General features: G+C 37.7%; 1 protein-coding gene across 1 annotated transcript in view; it reads left to right on the top strand.

Annotated features, from left to right (window-relative positions):
- Positions 1-19,798, top strand: part of ak5 (adenylate kinase 5) — an 86,139-nt gene that overhangs the window by 26,506 nt on the left and 39,835 nt on the right. The window contains exons 6-7 of the mRNA XM_053329965.1: positions 5,571-5,762; positions 18,243-18,333. Coding sequence (XP_053185940.1) covers positions 5,571-5,762; positions 18,243-18,333 — 283 coding nt within the window. The remainder of the gene's footprint in view (positions 1-5,570; positions 5,763-18,242; positions 18,334-19,798) is intronic.

Consider the following 19,798-nt stretch of genomic DNA (forward strand, 5'->3'; position numbering starts at 1 on the left):
AGCTCAGAGCCAACCGAGTGATCCTCTGAGGACACGCAGCATCTATTTTCATTAGTCTCCCTCACCCCATGCTGCTGCTCTGCCCTTTCAACATCACAGCAGCCATTTATGGGCCTCCACAACAGTCCTGCTCCCCTTTTATAGCTGCCTGGAGAGACCATTTATCCCTTCATCCTCCCCTCAGGCCTTTTTACCTCCACTCCCATCAACTATGGAGGTGTCAATCTTTCTATTCATCTCTGTCAATCTACTTGTGTGGGTGTCTAAATGTGAACCCACAACATGACGCACACATCTATCCAATCCATATTGATCATCAATTGATCTTCTAAAGTGATTTGTAAGGAAAAAATGCTGTTTCCATCTTTTCGAATGTGAGGATTTGCTAATTTTGTCTGTTTTAAACAATTGTAAGTCAGTTCGAATTGTAATCTTTGTGATTTTTCCGGTTCTTTTTTTTGATAATCAAGCACACACAGACCAGCAGTATTGCTCTCTTTCAGTATCAAAGTCGAAGTCCACACTACTGTACGTTTCCTGTCAAACAAAAGAGAAAAATTAGCAAATCATTATGCTTTGAGAAGAATTAATTACTGCATACTGCAGCGCAAATGGTCTCATCCACCTCCTGGTGTGAGTGTTCTGGTAAAAGTATTATTTCTGGGAGCTCCAGGGGAAGTTAAATAATGATGTGCTTCAACAGGACACAAGTTTTCCTTCCTCACATTTATTCTTTGAAGTTGCACCTCGACATGTGTCTACAGGGAATTAGGAGGAAAAGTGGAAAAATTACATTCACAGAATCTATAGTGGAGCCAAGATGAAAGTCTTGGTTTTCTGGTTTCTAGTTTCTAGTCGCTTTTAGACAAAATTCATAGATCTTTGACCACCATGGTTGACGTAAAATTACTTGAATACAGGTCCTTTACTAATAAAAAGAGGAAACTCTTTTAGTGCCAGTGAAACTTCCGAGAGTTGTAAAAGTATAAAGCAAAAATTACTAATTGATTAATTAATTGATTAATTAAAAAACCTTATTGTATTCCACTCACTCTCATTTTTTACTGTTTTTAAAATTAAATGATTATTATCATTATTTGAGAAAATGATCATCAGATTAATTGATAATGAATGTAATCATCAGCCTTACACTGAACAAAGCAGAGGGTATGTATGGTTAAATTTAGCTGATGCATGCACTGCACTGATCTAACTCTATTTGCCTGGACAAGTAAGAACAAAGCCATTTGAACCTTCCTGAGAAGTGCTCAATGACGGATAAAGAGGAAACAATCCCAGGACATTCGGCTTTATGGAGACAGATGGAGACGTCTGATAGTCAGCAGCCCCACATGCTTAGAAAGGCTGAACAGAACAAAATGAACCAAAGGCAAACAGTAGTCTGGACTGATGCCCATATTGAGCCATTTCCTCATGTAGGCATAATGGGTATAAACACCAGATAAGTTCAATTTACATCCCATTAGGTAAAGTCTGACCAGCTGGAATTAAGTATCCCTCACTCAGATGGGAGGTAACTATAGCATTCGAAATGTGTACCTATGCTTTTGTGTCTTTCATTAGACAAAATGCAAACCCTTCTAAACTCTTCTACTGCTTGTTTGTGTGCCTGAGACAGTATCAGTATCATCTGGATTTTATATTTTGTTTCATAAAGGATGTTGACTTTTCTCTCCACATCACAACAGGAAGGCACATTTCAAATGCTTGATTTGCTGCCATTAGTTGTTTTTTTTCATCTTCTTTTTTTTTTTCTTTTGATGGAGTGCATTTAGCAGAACATCACTAAAAGTATAACCTGCTGTGTTTGGCAGTGTAGTCAGGTCAACATCTGCCTGCTTATGCACCTTATGTCTGGGTGTGGGTGTCTTTATGTACTCGCGTGTGTGTGTCTATGTTTGTGTGTGTGTGTGTGTGTGTGTGTGTGTGTGTGTGTGTGTGAGGAGGCCTAGAAACCTAGCACATGCTTCCTGCCCTTTAAGCCAGAGATAGTATCGCTGACGGAACTGACGGCATTAGAACAGTTGCTGAAAATAGATGGCTTTTTACTCTGATGTGATGTGATGATAATACATTTCTGGAGACATTTTAATGATGATAAAACTAATAACTGCTGTCATAAGAAGTGGTGCCTGATTCCTGCTCCACAGTACTGTACAGTATTGTTTCGGAAGACTCAAAACTGAGTCCCGTTGCAGGAGTGGCGTGTGCCTCAATAAGCAACACTATTCTATCTATTTTTTGACTCTGGCACTACACCAAATCAAATGCAGACTCTGGAGTGCTCAGCATGTATTTCATCTAACTGAAACACTCACAAACGACAGAGTATGAATAGTAATAAAACACTCTGATGCTTTTTATAGATGAAAGTTCCCAGTGGTGAGCAGTTGTCAGGCTCAAGATGAGTGTTCAACAATCCGTCCAACACAAGGTGTCTCACCTAATGAGGTCAGAACCATAGAAACCAAGTTATTTTAGTTTGGCGCTGCTCTGCATTAGATGGATATAAGCTCAATCTATATTGTCTGATCTTTAAATACACAGCACACACGTCATCCCCTGTTATTCTATTGAGTCGGTGGTTACTGAGGAATGTCTTTGTGTGGTGGACTTTGTGAAAAGATAAGTGGTCAAGCTCATTGGCCTTTCATAAATGAAATCTCTATTACTCAGGCCTCAGTCAGTGCTGTTGCTGTTATCTGACCTTTTCCTTTAAATTAGAGTAGTTAGTGTTCATTTTCCCACCATTATATCTTGGCAACAGGTACTGCAGGCCAGTCGTAGTTACAGTAAGTCCTGATTGCAGTAAATTATCTTAACAACATCACTTTGCTGTATTTTTAGAGGATATCTTGATTATATATGCGCTCGAGGCTGCTAAAACCACTTTCCTACAAGTTCCCACGCATACACACATACCAGGTATCATTTGTCACATTTGCTGTCGCTTAAAAACATCCCCAAACCTCATGTGGCTTTGAAAAGCTTTTATATGCAGTTACATCAGATCACATTTTATCTTGTGTAGTGAGGCATAAAAATGTTGAATTGCATATTATCTTTAGAGGAGAAATAAGTAATAACATTTTAACAAGTTATGGGCACCAAAAATTTATGAGATCAATCATGCAGTAGCTCAGCTAATTAGAAAACCCAAAAATTATGACTGACAATAAAAAAAAAGAATTACAAATTGGTGTGATACTGATGTTTAGCATATTTATTGTCACAGTAGCTATTAACCGTCTGGCCACAACAAGCTAATGTTTGCCTGAGCCTGAAATAGCTTTAACACCTTCACACCATACGTATTCTGTGATAATGTGCAAACTAATTATCAAAGATTGTAAGATTTTTATAGTTTTTTTTAATTGGAATAATAATATTTCTTCATTAAAAACTTTTAAATTTCATCTATTGCTTTTCATTGAAAAACTATAATCAAATAATCTGCAAATATTATTAATTTCAAAAGTTTTACTGCTGGACACAAGATGTCTACTTCTTCACATAGAGTTCATTCTCACTGTTTGTTCACTGGAGACTTCAAGTTTCAAATTGCATCTTGGCCCATGATTGGCTCCCAAACTAGTTGTGACATCACAAATCCTGCTCGTTGACCCGCCCATTGAAATTAGATTTAAGTTAAGCTCAGAGAAACTTCCCTCCTTCAGCAGATGAATGTGAAAACAGCCTTCTAGTGTCAAACTCTGCACATATATCATTCTGTACACAGTGACGTTGAAACATCCAATTGAAGCAAAACATGTGTTTAAGTGTAGGGGGACTTTAAGAAAGCAGTGAAATCAAAATAGATCATTTAAAGTAACGATAAGTGGTTGAAATGCTTCAGCCACAAGACAAAGAGACCAAGTCTGAACATCAACAGTGTTATAAAATAAAATATTGTAACAATATCTATTTTTATATGATTAAAAATAATTATCATAATAAACTTTTCTTGACAAAGTTACAAAGTGCTTCACAGAACAAGAAGAAAGAACCAAAGCAACAAATAAAAACACTGGGGGATAAAATAGATAGAATAAGAATATAAAAATATAAATACACAGCAACATATTAAATATTCATGAACACTTTCCTACAAAAGAATGTTTTAAGAGGATATTTAAAAGACTGTAAACACACTGTGGTGGTATGTCAGACCAAAACCGCAGGACTATATGGTCTGTCTTGAATCACATATTAATTCTGTTATTTCATAGTTTGACAAAAAATAGATTTTAAAGTCTAAACACTTGATACATTGTCAAAGATGTTATCAGATTAAATTTGCAAAAATACGTTCATAATTGTATTTTTCACATTTTAACGCAAGTCATGCAAAACCAAGAATCTCTCTCTGTAGACAGACAGACAGACAGACAGACAGTATGTATGTATGTTTTGAGAGTGTCTTCCTATCATTGATCATGAATGTCTTTATACTTCCACTCTTTCCATTAGAAAGGAGCTTCTTCTATTTCACCATTGAGTCTGAGTTAAGGAAGAGGATTTAGATTGAACCCTGGCATATATCCTCCATGCTTCCTGCAGATGGGATATGATGGGATGGGATCGATACCGGAGAGACAATTTGGTAGACAAGCAATTCAACAAAGGGAGAGGAGATCACCCACTCCATCTCTGGAGGAGCCCTCTCTTGGAGTCATACCCACCGAGCTAAATGTCTGCTACTAAAGTCATAATGATGAAATAGCAGCTTAGGCAGCCTTACACTCCCCTATAAACTGGAAGTTGGAGCCTATTAAATATTCTGTCAAAATTTTAGAAAAACACAAAGTGTGGTCCATCTTTCTACATCACACACAATTTCACTCAAGTGGCGAGGAGGTAAAATGTCTAGCTGTCTCATACCCTCTTCAAGCAGGGTCAATGTAATAACTCTGCTTGGAACAAGGATTTGAGGCAGTAGGAAGTCAGAGAGAGTGCTTCAGATTTTGAGCAGTTTGCTTCATATCCAGCAAGCTTTGAGAATGAGATGTTACATCTTGAGCTGTTCAGTTGGCTCCTTTTCATACTTGATCTCTAAACAGAAAAAGTGCAAGAAAAGGCTGCATGTGTGATAGCACCTATAATATCATTTGCTGTCTCTCATACCGTTCATCACAAGAACGAAAATGATTGTTCTCATCTCCTGCTGGGAGCATATAGTGTAGCGTCATCCTGTTTGATTCATAATCCCACCTGTATTATAACTGGATGATCAATGGAGCCATTTCAAGCTATTTTCAAAGCTACAATCGTGATTCAATCCAGTGCAATTCAGGCGGCTGCCAAATTCAAATATCCAATCTATTCAGACCTAACTGAGTAGAAGTCTTCATTCTGTGTGAAAAGCAGTTTTGACATTTTGACCTGAATGGATTTAAAAATGAGACTGACCTCACTTTCATTTGTCTGGTTTCTGGGAGCTCTGAGACTGAGTCTCCTCGAGGTCATCAGACACATAATGAATGAAGTCTTAGCTGAGCGACAGGACTGGCTGTAACGTTTCCACACATGCCTCCTCTCTCTCCTGGTAGATCTGCACTCCTGACCTGGTGGTGTTCCTGGCCTGCACCAACCACCGCTTGAAGGAGAGGCTACAGAAGCGAGCCGAGCAGCAGGGACGACCGGATGACAACCCCAAGGCCATAGACCGCCGCCTGACCAACTTCAAACAAAACACCATTCCTCTGGTCAAGTATTTCCAGGAGAGGGGCCTCATTGTCACGGTAAGGCTGATTGAATAGTTGCTTTGTTTGTGTTTATATTGGAAAAAAATACAGGAAAATATTATGTTAACAGGCCAGTATCCCTACATCCGATGCTCGTGCAACTTGGTGCTAACACAGGAAGCAGTATGTAGCAGGAAAGGGTGTTTGTGTGTGTGGCATTTCCGACTTTTATGCCAAAGACAGCAGTTCCCATCCTATGACAGACCAATAAATTCACATTATGTGGAATAGAAAGTAGAGATGGGAAAGACTCTTATGGGTACAATTTATGCTATTGGTCACAATACCAACAAGTGTGTAAAATGATTGTGAGTGTGTAAAACAGACTATATTAATGACTACTAATAACAAGTCTAATTTGAGCTCTGAATGAATAACAATAGTCATCTAAGGTTGAGTGATTGTATGATAACAGAGTCTGAGTCATTTGAGATTCAAAAATACTATATATGGTCAATCTAGCACTATATAAAGTAAATTACAATGTAGTTTTCATTCAGTCGTTCGTTCATTCATCCAACCTTTACTTACAATGGGTGGTGCAGTGAGAGCAGAATACTCTCTTTTGCATGGGCGCCCTCTTCACACAGGAGAATAAAAACCGAAGCGTGACTAAGTGCAAAAACAAGGCAAGCAGTAACATTAACATAAGACAAGACAATTCTCTCAAATCTGACCACAGACAGGTACAGGTATAGTTAGTGGTGGACTCAATGAAAACTTTATTATCAGCTAAAGAAATCTGTTCCAGTTGCTATCTGTTTCATTATTTACCAAGTTATGTTTTGTATTTCTAGGACATGACACTCCTGAGATTTAGCGAAGCAGTGGATTTGCCTGTACCGTAGATGATATGTGAGATATATGGGCTGTTTTCCCAAAAGGGCTTTTATAAATAAATACTAAAGAGTGCAGGTCTCTTCTGACAGAGGGAAGGCCAGCCAACACTCTTACATAAGTCACAGTGATGGATCCTAAAGCTGTCACCTTTTATGAATCTCAGAGTGCTGAAATAGAGAACGTCTAAACAGAGCAAATGGAAGAGCATGCATATTAATAACACCATAGTGAGTACAGATGAGAGGGAACAGAGATAGAGAGAAACAGTGTTTATGTCTGTACAGACAGTTTAGCTCCTGTTAAATTTATTTTCCATGAATAATTAAATGCTGACATGTGGCATGATGGTTTGTTTGCAATTTCGGATGTTTTCACATTATTTAGTGTCAAGTCAGGTGTTGAAAATTGTGATAGAAAGTTTGTAAGTTAAAATTGGTTTGTTTTTAACCTGTGAAAGCTTAAAAAAAGCTTTCACAGGTCCACTGACAGTAGCTTTTTCCAGAGATTTCAACCATGGGACCAACCAGTTGCTGTTTAGATTTAATCCGCAGGAATCTAAGTTGGCTTAAAGGATAACAGTTAAAGACACCCTGTGGAGTCTGTGACCTCTTGTAGCACTATAGAGACGTTTTTTCATGAGTGGACGACTGCTTAGTTTTGTCTTTGTTTCCTAATGAGTTTATGGTCTAGTTTCAACTCTTCTTCAATATAGCATGATGTTAATTTTTTTAAATTATTGTCCTATTTAGAGTAAAATAGACAATAAGGCAGGGTATGCTTTAGTACATGGCTACCTTGTGATTGACAAGTCACTACCACAGCAATAACATTAATTACGTAACCATGGCGTACAGAGTACAGGCGTAGCTCGATTTGCTTACTCAGCTGTCCAGGAATGATTTTAATATTATTAATTAGTATTTCATGTGCACGTTCTACCTATTTTGTGGCCACGAATTAGTATGTCGTGCGCACGTTATAGCTATATTTTGGCCACAATTGAATTTATTTTTTTTACCATGATACCAGAGGGGCTCCGTAGTTTTAATGGTTTTGAGACAGTTTTTTACTAGTGAATTAACATTAGCATTAGCATACCATAGACTGACTGCATCATGCTAACCAGACTCACAGCTAGAGGTGAAAATATTGTCACTTCTATCTCCAAAAATCAAAGATGAAACTGTCAGATCACCAAAATAGACTTCAAAACGGCACTCTAAAGTCATGTGACTATGTTCATATTTGTCCATATTTGTCTTTTTGGCATATTTGGCAAGTGTTTTATGAGGAAGGAAATGCATTCAATACAGTTGATAGACCTCAAGGACGAAGACTGTTACAGTGTAATGTTTGATGAGTAACACTCAATGTGAAGTCGTTAATTGGGGTCTAGAAGTCATGAATCTTTTCTAACTTTGTCTATAGCTACTGATTGCTTTGCAAGGTGAAAGGCATATTGTAGTTGCTGAAAGAGAGGATTCTTTTAATTGCAGACTACTGGGATCTTTCATTAGAGTGTGTGGTTTGGTGCAGACAGGCATAAGGTTTCCCTTGGTACATGTGAGCTGGGTGTTAATAGAGCTTTTGACTCCTGCAGTCAACAGGAAACGGCTTCCCACTCCTTTAGCAGGAGTTATATTGATCTGTCTGAGTCTCAGCACAGCATTGTCCACCACACAGCAGAGGGATTACTGAATAACTCTTCTACTGTATTACTGTGAGATTTTCTTTGTATGCTTTTAGGCTGTTGTCTCACGGCATTTTAAAATAAAACACTCAGGATAATCTCTGTTGGATCTTACATTAACATTCAAAAGAATGAAAGTTAAACCAGATGCCCTTCAGAAGTCAGTGTCTGCGATTTATGTGTCAGCTCTCTCTCTCTCTCTCTCTCTCTCTCTCTCTCTCTCTCTCTCTCTCTCTCTCTCTCTCTCTCTCTCTCTCTCTCTCTCTCTCTCTCTCTCTCTCTCTCTCTCTCTCTCTCTCTCTCAGTATAACTGAAAATGCTGGTGAAGTGAACAATACTCCAGAGAAGAATTAAAAATTAAGCCTGTGTCTGTATTGTTATTGCAAAAACATGTTTTTCTGCTGTGTGATATCTTTTCCAATTACTTTTATACTCTAATACTGTGCTTATTGCATCCTTGTCTGACTCGCTCTTGCCTGCTGTCTCTTATTTCCCTACAGTTCCCAGTTTTTGAATCTTGCCTCTTGCAATATTTTTCTGCCAGTCTTTGGTCTATTTTCTGTCTCTGTGTATCTCTCTGCTAAAGAAAGGAATCTCTGTCTGTATGTCCGTCACGTAGCTCTTGAATCATTCATCCATATGACTCCACACTTGACGGGTGTATGGTTGGGGACCCAAGGGGTTGCAGTGTTGAATAGGGAGTCAAATAAAGTTGATATCTTTATATAGGTTATATAAGTTACAGTCTTTTTATTTTTAAAAATCCCTCTTTGTGTTTTGATATATAGATATTGACTTGATTTGACAAATTTGGATCACAAAAGCTTCACATTACCTTCAGATAGACTTTTAGATTTTATTCCCATCGCTCAAACTGATTTGGAAGGGAATTTTAAAATTGTTATTAAAAGTATTTATTACATCAAGAAAAAGATGCTAAAGTTGTACTGATATCTATTCGGTGTGTTCTTCTGTTGTAATTCAATGAACCCAAAAAGATGTGTTCTAGGTTAGGTAGGGTTATCAAAAACAAATATTGCTTTGGTATTGGTATCAAAACTTGTGATTCATATAATATGGCCTTCACAGTTACCAGGTCTCAACCCAGTTGGCAACACAGTGGTGCGTCTGTTGCCTCATATCCTGATATAGGTTGTTTCATATAGATCAGTTGTGAATGTATGGACGCTCAAAGACTGTTTTTGATTGTTTTTTTTTTTGCAAAGTGAGGGACATACTTGATAATGTCAGTTAAAACAACAATAAAAGATATCATTGTAAACTATATGTATCGCACACTCCTACTGCCACCTCAAAGCAACAAGATTCTGTGTTCAAACCCTGCTCTGGCTTCCTCCCACAGACCAAAAGCATGAAGGTTATGTTAATTGGTGACTCTAAATTGCCCGTAGATGTGAATGGTTGCCTGTGTCTATATATGTTTGCCCTGTGATTGACTGGTGTACCCAGCCTCTGACCCAATGTCAGCTGAAATTGGTTTCCGCTCTCCCGCTCCACCTCTAGAGGATAAGCAATAAAGAAAAATAAATGAATGAATTCACATTGTACGGGCACTTGTATCTAAAAATGTTACTCAAACAACCTGAGAGCAACAATCAAACTGAGAACCAGTCAATTTTTTATACAGATGAGATATATCTTCACTTTTTTTCCAATGATGACTCTGTGAGATAACAATAACACTTCCAAACAATATAATTGGCCAGAAAAAAGTGCTGTATGTAGGTGTTTTGTTGGCAGGAATGGGCAAACTTTAAAATTGTTCTTTTCACAGCTTTTTGGTTGTTGGCAGAGGCTGCGTTGCCTCAGACACTTCACAGCCAGAGAAAAGCTGCATGCCTGAACTATCATAATGCTACATTCACACTCTAGTGTACAGTAATCAATAGAGGTTATACTATTTAACTGTCTGTGTCAGCCTTTTTTTCCCAATAAAGTAATGATAAATGTTGCTTCAGCTTAAAGCCACAGTAGAGCCCTTACGATTCAAGAGAAGTACTGTAAGGGTGGGCCAAGACATGATTTTGTCCTCATTTTTTAATGGAAAGCCTGCAGAGTGTCTTCTCTAAGAAACACTCCACATGGAAAACAATGACTATATATATAAAGCACTTTTATAAACCAGCATTACAAAGCATTTAAGGTTAGAACAAGAGTATAAAAAAAACTTAAGTGCAAATTGCCTCTAACATGCACAAACAAGTAGATTATAGAAGGTGTAATGTTATCCCATCTCTTAATTGTACTGTGACGTGCAGCAGCTGACTAAAGCTTTTTGCTTAAGACACAAGATCACTGCAGACGTGACTAAATAAAAAACACAGTTTTAGTATCTGTAAAATTAAGGACAGGTCTAATCTCTGCAATCCTCCTGAGGTGCAATATGTGTTTGCTGTTAGCTTTATTGCAGGTTTGAGACTTAGTGCTACCTAATTAGAGAAATGCTGAGAGTTAAACTAAAGAAAGTAAGCAGGGAGTTATCTGCAAGTACGTGTCACGTGACGGTCCGTTGATGCAAGGATAATTGTCTCGTCGGCTATTTTCACTTAAACGAAACGTCAAGAAAAAAATACTGAGGACATGACCTCGGTGTCCTCAATGGTAGCTACAGCCATGCTTTTGAGTCTCCTCTCTGGGTGCTTCTACTGAGTTTTAGAGATGGACTGGGCAACATCCCCCTTTAGACATAATGGTGAACTACACCGTTTTGAAAAAGCTGTATAAAGCCTTTTGTGGGTCCTGAGAGAGATGTTTGAAGTCTCAGAAACAGTTGGAGCAAGTTTGAAAATGAAGCATACATCTTCAACTCTGAACAAACTGTTGCAGTGCATTGCGATAAGATACTATTTAGTATGCCAGAAAAATATTTAGTATATCCTAATACATGACCCATGATCCTCTGCACAGATAGGTCACATCGACAGCCACTGACAGCAGAGTATGAACTACAAGGGACCCGGGGGAGTTGGTCCCTCTTAATAAGACATGAGCTCCCCTGAAAACATGATTTGTGCAATTTTGCAGGGTCTCTAAAATATTGACAATATGATATTTCTGCCATGCATTTATATCTTTCTATGTCTTTTACATCATGTATCATGTGTAGACTTATTATTAATGTAAGATTCATGCATGAGGGTGAATCATCACTAATTCACTTTAATAAAGATAGCACCATGCATGCTATTCTAGCCATCACAATTGAAGCCTCACAGCTCAATATCATAAACTCCCTTTTACTCAAAAAGTGAAAAACAATATTTTGGATTTAAAATATTTGGATTGAAACTACAACTTCAAACATTAAGGAGAAACTTCAACACCGTTAAATATACATATGAGTGTTCCCTTGTTAAAGATTTTGAGCCAACATGTATGTAGATGTTTCAACATGACCAGCTGAATTGTAAATGTAAAGCTAGAACTGAGATGAGATTGCTGCAGCCTGCTACATTTTTTTTTAAAATGAGGAAAGCATCTCCAAGTCCTTCCTGTTGTCCCAGTGGAGCCAACTTCATTAAGACAAAGTTAGTTGTAAGTCTCTCACAGTAGATGCATATGTACGGTGTGAATCTGCAGTGTCTTATGTGGTGTAATTATCTCAAATAAAACCCTCCATGGATACATGAGACGTTTGAAGCTAAATACCTATGGATAAGTGGATTCTGTAACTACATTCACGATCCTTAATACGATGGATTTTCTTTTTTTCATGTTGCACAGTTACATATGAGTTGCTGTCCAGGATATTACAGGCCACATGGTAAAATAACATGTTTCATACATTTTCTTGAAGATATATACTCTAGAATATTGTAAACATTTTGGCACAAGTAATTTCTATTTTTATCCCATACAAATTAGTCATCCACAATTCACTAATGCTCATTTGTAATCAGAGCATTATATGGAGCTGAGCCAAAGTTTTTATTGCCGACTCTAACAGTAAGTAACAGTGATTCAGGAAAGATGAAGTTGCTCTGGACGAGACTGTCAGCTAATATCCATAATGTTAATATAATGTGCTTTAAATGTACAATAATGTCCATTTATAGACTTATTGTTGGTTTAGGAGATATAAATCACCAATAATTAACATAGACATATAACTCATAGATTAAAGCAATTTCCAATTATATCAGTGGATTAACAACTACCAAAAGATTTCAAACTTCCAAACTAACCATGGTCCCATACAGGTACATCGTCCTTCTGCCATTTTGTATTTTTGTAAAGACACCTGGGGAATAACAAATGTCCTCTCCTCACACTTGTGAATGAAAGAGGTCTGCAGCCGGTAGCCATGTGATTTGAACATTTTGAGAATTTATTGATGGATTGTCCCTTCTGTGAATTGTTGCTTTGAAACTCCACTTCCTTCATGTAGCGTCAACATGCAGCTGCCACCATTCTCGGACAAGCAGCATCACTCCCCCTTCACTCTCAGTGTGTCTCTTGCCTGTCAAATTGTCACGGCAATCACACACAGAAGCCCGACACCCCGGATATCAAAGGTTGGCACAGACTGAAGTGCTCTTAAAAGACAACTTCATGACAAATGATGTCCACACTTCTTGGGCGTTCCTTGTACTTCAGAACTAAAATCTTGACGAGAAGAAGAAAAACAATATCTATATTTATTTATAGAAGATGTGTGGAGGATTGCTGCAAGCTACTGAACAACTACGTGTTGTTATATTGCACATTTCATCCCACATCACCTAACTGCATGTGTGTTTGTGGGTGTTAGTAAGTGTGAACAGCCCTTTATCTGAACATGCCTATTAATCCCTCCTTGTGTAAGTTTACCAGAGCTTCCAATCAGAGACCAACATCAGTTCTGGACACATGAAGCCACAAAAGGCGACAAAATGTGATCTTTATCTGCATGAAACTGTCTGCCTAACACTGGCACAGAAACTTCCAACATGCCTGACATGGAACTGTGTGATTTTCTGAAATGAACGTGAAAGTCTCTGCTTAGATTAAGACATAAAGGTCTTCTTGCAGACATTAACTCCTGAAGCAAAAGATAAAAATGAGTGCTGTGCTTGATTATACGATAAAGCCATGACTGTCTCTTATTATTATTATTATTACTGCCAATTTTACTGCTTATTACTGCTGTGTTATGGATTACAAGTTATGAATCCCCTGTAAGCTCTGATGCCTCAGTTCTTGGCTGTTGGTCTCACATTTAATTAATATTCTGTAGCTGCAGCTGATACAGTATTCCTGTCAGTACTGTGAGGTGTTTTAATGTTCACAACAAATTATCTACTTTGGCTAAAGTGCCCTCTATCAGTAACTATCTAGAACTATAATTGAACGATTTATTAACACTATATTGCATTTATTGGAAATTTTGAACAAGAAAAAAAAAGAAAGCTCAACTATAAAACTCTGATGCAGAAGCCACTTTAAATGCTGAACCAAGTATTTTATGAATTCATGCATGAGCTGTGATTATTCATACCTCACACTGTGGAGGTAACCAAGTAGCCTTGACAGAGAGCTGGGATTTGTGTGTAGCAGAGGGTTAAATATGAAAAGAAAAGTGATGTTTGTTTATGTACTATATTATTAGAGATAATTAAAAAGACTTTACTGTGAAAATAGAGTTTAACAAGTGGTAAAGCCATCCAGTCTCTAATACTTGAGGGGGCATGTGCTCATTATGTTGAATTGGCATGACACCTCTCCATGGGTTCATGGGTGGGTTTATTAAAATAATCCCACATTTTCCTGTGGGAAATTGGTTTCTGCCTTCTTTCTTGTTTCACTACTGGATTCTCACTGCTTGACATGTAGTTGATTTCCTTACCGTTAAAACAATGCTGATTATCTTGAGGGGAATCACCTGTGTGTCCTACTTAAAAGCAGCTGCACTGCATGAATGTGATGAGGAGCAGAAGGCCAAAAATATTTTGTCTTCTGTAATTAAGAGATCTTTCATTATTGAGTGTGATCATCCTGTGTCATCATTAGTGAAAATAATACGGACAACCCACCAGTTCTTCTGAGCACAGTAGAAGCTCTATGATGCCTCTTCATACAAGCTTTGTCTCTGTTTTCTCCGTTTTTTCAGTATCTTTACATTAATAGTCAATCTCAACATTTGTAGGTATGAATATTCATCTGTTTCCAACCTGCATCCAGTGGTGAAAGAAGTATTCAGATCCTTTACTTAAGTAAAAGTACCAATACAGCAATGTCAAAATACTCCATTAAAGGTCAAAGTCATGCATGAAAAATCCTACTTAAGTAAAAATATATTTGTATTATGAGCTTGATTTAGTTAAAGTATTGCAGTAAAAGTAGTGGTTTGGTCCCTCTGTGTTTTAATGTCCTTAAACACTATAAAATGAGTGAATAGTCCTTAGTTTCTGTCTTATCTAATCAAATTCTGATTGGATAAGTTTGTCCCTCCTCCTCAGTAATTATCCCAGGAGACGGACTCAATAGTTGCTTGACTAATGAATGCAATAACCTCTGGGGCTTAACTGCTTTCACTAAGCGAAAGGCTTCTGTGTGAAAGAAATCCTTTCATTTCAAATGTCACGTCCAATATGGGAAGGCATAATTCTATAAAAGAACAATGCTCTCCATCATCAGCGCTGAATTTGAATGACTGAACTGTCAATACTCACATCTGCGAGTCTATTAATTCTCACTGTTACATTGAATTAACTTCTTATTGCTGTCATATGTTTGGTTTTATTTTAGAGCTGCTGCCTGTCGGAAAAATGTGGGATTTATGACGTTTATCCTGAAAATGACATTTGGACTTTCATGTATAAACGTGACAATGACGAGGACGATATATGAATGACAGCCTCTTTCTCGTGTAGGGTGACTCAACTCACACAATGTAACCTTACAGGAAATTGAAGCACGTAGAGATAATCGTTTGTTTCGGCCTCGATACGAGCCGTCGTGTCATTCTGGGAAACACGGGCCATCTAATTAAGTATTCCCTGAGCGAGTTCAGCTATAGCTTCGTTCCCACGTGTTGCTACTGTAGATGTCACACAGATACACTCAAACAAAAGAGATCTCGCTCCATCTTTCTGGGTGTGTTATCTCTCTGGGGGGGGGGGGGGGGGGACAGAGCTCACCTGAATTTTAAAATATATCTCGCTTTGACATAGACTGACTGGAATATACTTAAAATTGGTATCTGATATTTGTATGAAGCTGCACTGTCTTTTATAACTTTACCACAAGAAGTCAGTTTATTTTTATAATTTTTTTATATTTATATTAATTTATATTCTCTTCTATTTTCTCTTCACAAGAAAGAGTGACAACACTGAGCTTTATATAAACATCAAAAATACTGGAGATGGACTGTCATGTGCTGCTAGAATCGATTCAAGTTTTTTGTCAGCTCCATCCCTTGAAAAACTTCATTCAAATGATCAAACAGATTATAATTAATACGCGAAACATCTTCCTGAAAAGAGTAGTGGCCTCATTTCAAAAGCAGCTGCAGCTTTAAACTGTCTCAAGGCTTTAATACTCCGTCATTGAGTCATCAGTTTCCTTTAATCTGTCTCGATTCGTGTGATAATGGATGATGCCTTTTACCTCAACTCACCTCATAAATTTACTTTATTATAAAGAAATGTCTATTTATACTTTATATGCTGTATGTTCAGTGCATGAATTAAAATATGTATGTTCTCTGTAGGGTTGTGCCTATTTATGAGCAACTAATTAATTAACTAACTAATGTCAGTTGAAGAGGTGATTACTCATCCTCCTGCCAAGTCTTTTTTTCTTGGTGCTATATGTCTGGTGGGAATAGTTTAAAAATACATACATTACTACTACTACTACAATACTACATATATCTTCATACATTTGACGGAGTGCTCCTTTAATGGTTATCGTTGTGCACCACTCTACTTTGTAGTTTACATCCAAGCTGCTTGAATTTCAAAACGCTTCTTTTTCTCTACATTTTGATCCTCTGCTCAAACCTAAATGTTCACACCCAAAAACTCAACTTTTCCAAACTACTCGATAGTGAACGATTCAGAAAATGAACAGAACTGAGATGTGATCTGGAGCCGTGTAACAGAAAAGTAAAGGAGACACCTTTTCGTCAATAGTGATTTGATTCATGCTTCAGTGAAGCTCTGAAGTTACTGGGCAGTGACAGTCCTGCTCCTCTTCAGATGTTGAACAGTTTTGTCCTTCTGCAGAGCTGTTCTGCAGCTTTTGATCTTATGAAACAACCTTCAACAGCAGATTAAGTTCGCAGAGAGGTCATGAAATTGTTCTTCTTTGCTTTTTGTGCATTTCAAGGATTTCTTGTTCATGTTGGCTTAAAGGTTTAAATTGAAAGTTAAATCTTGTGCTAAGCCCAAGATTTAGTTTTGGTGGAGCTTGTCATTGTATCACACATCTCTTCCTCAGCAGAGATTACAAACTCAAAACTTAAGGGACAGATTTTATTGTTTTTCTGTTTTGGTGTCTTAGCGTGAAAGGAAATCTTGTTTGAAGTGACACATTTTTTTGTCACACATACAGTAAATGGCATTTTCAGGTTTGTTGGACTTAATTTGAACAGTTTTATTAATTATTATTATATTATTATTAACTATAGGAAAAATTGCACTATGCAACTTGTTATAAACAAACTTTGTTCTTCCTGCCCACAAAAGCAATTCTGTGCACTGTTAGGCAAGCTATGGACACATTATGGACTCCATACATTATACCTTTATAAACGTGCATTATGATTCCATAGTTTTTCCAGTTTTTTGTTCCTTGTACTCTGCCTTGTGTAAAAACACTGTAATGACTTTGAATCAGCCAGACAATGTTTAAGCCTTACCCCAAAAAAGTTGAAGCCGTTAATATGTCCTTGAAAAATGACACTTACCCTGAAGACTCTCCAGCAGCCTCTTCTTGTAAGCATAAATGAATTATAACAGAGCCTCTTTGCTGGATTAGGAGCAACTTTTGGTTATAAAAACACTCAGATCAGTCTCTTTAGCTGCTCATGATGCCAGAAATGGAGCGGTCTGATGTGTTTTTCGAATGCCACGCTCTCTGGGGAATCCTCAGTTTGATCTCATCTGCTCCTCTTCTGCAGGTATAAACTCACAGGGCCCTCTGGGCTCAGGGGACTCTCCCACGCAGTAGACATCAGATACTGGTCTCTCTCTCTCGCTCTCTTTTTTTTTAAGGTTGTTGCCATGGAAACCCACAGAGGAAGCTGGGTGTTGGTTATGGACTATTCTTATCTTGCCTGACCTCTAGCAATCATTTATTTAATTGTTTTTATGTTTTTATGTAAATAACCCTGATGGGATTCACACACCTGAAGTCAGCAGGAAACGCTGAGCGCAATATGCCACGTGTGTTTAATTTTGCACTTTTTTCCTATTGCACGGTTGTCTCTCACCCTTCAGCTGCTTGTCATCGGCTCTGACGAGAGCAGAGGGACAGGCAAAATGCAGATTAGGAAGGAAGAGAGATTTGCTTCAGTCAGCTCTGAGTTCACTCACAAAACAGATTTTTCATGGTCCATTTGCAAGCACTGTGCGTGCAAAGAAAGGTACTCGGCCGCTAAATAATCCGAAAGAGACCACTTGGCACAGAAGGGGGGAAAGAGGGGTGGAGTAATTAATCTAGTGTTATTAAAGCTTCCGGTGTGTGTTGCATACAAAATAACTCAAGTGTGAAGCTCTCAGCGTCAGACCTCATTTCTAATGTTTGATCTTATAATGAGTCTTATTCCGGATGTCACGGCAGCTTAACAGACTGAGCATGTCCGTTCTGCTGGTGATGATGTAAGTTCGGGTCATGACTTTTGCACATGTCAGGCTCTACTAAAATGCATCTTGACAATAACTCCAACGATGAAGTCACAATAAACTGAGTATTAATTCATGTTTTTCTTCTGATTTTAGCTGGATGCAGACCGAGATGAAGAGGAGGTCTTCTGTGACATTAGTATGACTTTGGACAACAAGCTGTTTCCCTCCAAAGAGCCTGCTGCAGGTGAGACTAACATTTATAAATACATGAGACAAAATCTGCTGAACTAGATCTCAGCTTCAGTAACATAATCTTGGGTAATATTTCAACCCAACAGGGATCCTAATTAAGTAAATTACATTCAATGGCAAAATTAGACTAAATTGGTCTAATTACTCTTGTCTAATTAAGAGTGATATAATGGGACTTCACACAAATTTGGCTCACTGGGAGCAAAAGTTAGCAGTTTTATTGCTGTATTAACATTTTAGGTGCGCTGTAGAATAACTCATTTATTTAAATTCCTTCTTGTAGGTACGGCTGCATATTTGAGCTTCACTGTGCAGAATGATGAATGTGCAGACACTTGAAGGCTATTTTCACATTCATCTGCTGTAGCTGGAAAGTTTCTCTGAGCTCATTGAAAAGCTCAACTTAGGGTGTGACATGATTTGTGACATCAAAACTAGTTTGGAGACTAATCGTGATTCAGCATGCACCATACACAAGTGAGATGTGGAAACTTGAACCCTCTAATGCATGCCAATTGTATGTAAATAGCTTCAGAAACAACTTGCTGTACGACAAAGGGGAATCTTGGTTACAAGGAAAGATCAATTTAGAGAAATCTAAACAACTATTAATGAATAAAATGTCACAGATATGTTTAAAATAGACTCGATATTAATTAGAATTAGTAAAAAAAGGCCATGATGTCAGATGATGTTGATCTTTAAGTCAGAGATACTTCTGCCAAGAAATTGACCATTTATAGCAAGATAATTAGACTTGTTAGAAAGGTGTGAGGGAGCTTTACAGTAAAAGAATTAAGGTAAGGATTATGCTGGGATAACTAATTCCCACTTCATAAACACATACATGAACCATAGACCATATAAGAAGCATGTGGCAAGATGTGACATCATCCATTGGTTTGCATTGGAGCCAGTTAGAAGCCCAAAGTTGCTGCTTATGGTTGGTGCCATGTTTTCCATTTGGAGCCAGGACCTTCCAAATGAGTTGGATCTTATCTAAATCTAAGGAGAAAGGCAAAATAGGCTGTGAGTGGATCTGTTGTCTGCTGCTAATAGACTCAGACAGATGGGCCTGTCTAAATGGCTGAAAGCAACAAAGACTAAGAGAAAGTCTCTCTCTTTTGTCTCACTATAGAGGTGAGTTAAAATTACATATTAACAGAGACATCTATCACTGCGTAAACCACCATATATTTCTATAAATACATTATTAAATACAATTGTGTCTGGTGTTTTACATTAATATTTTTTATATTAAACATAATGGAAAATAATTGTGAACTCTAACATTGTTACACTGAATAACTTATTCTACCAGTCATAGGTTAAAAGAAAAGTTAAATTTGGCTGAATTATGAAAGCAATTAATAATTATTAAAGAGCCATTTTGGAGCCAAAAGAGCCGACTCCTCTTGCTGAGCTGAGCCAAATGATCTTGCTCACTCAAAAGAGAC

Source organism: Scomber japonicus, chromosome 12, assembly GCF_027409825.1.
Source record: "Scomber japonicus isolate fScoJap1 chromosome 12, fScoJap1.pri, whole genome shotgun sequence".
NCBI lineage: Eukaryota > Metazoa > Chordata > Actinopteri > Scombriformes > Scombridae > Scomber > Scomber japonicus.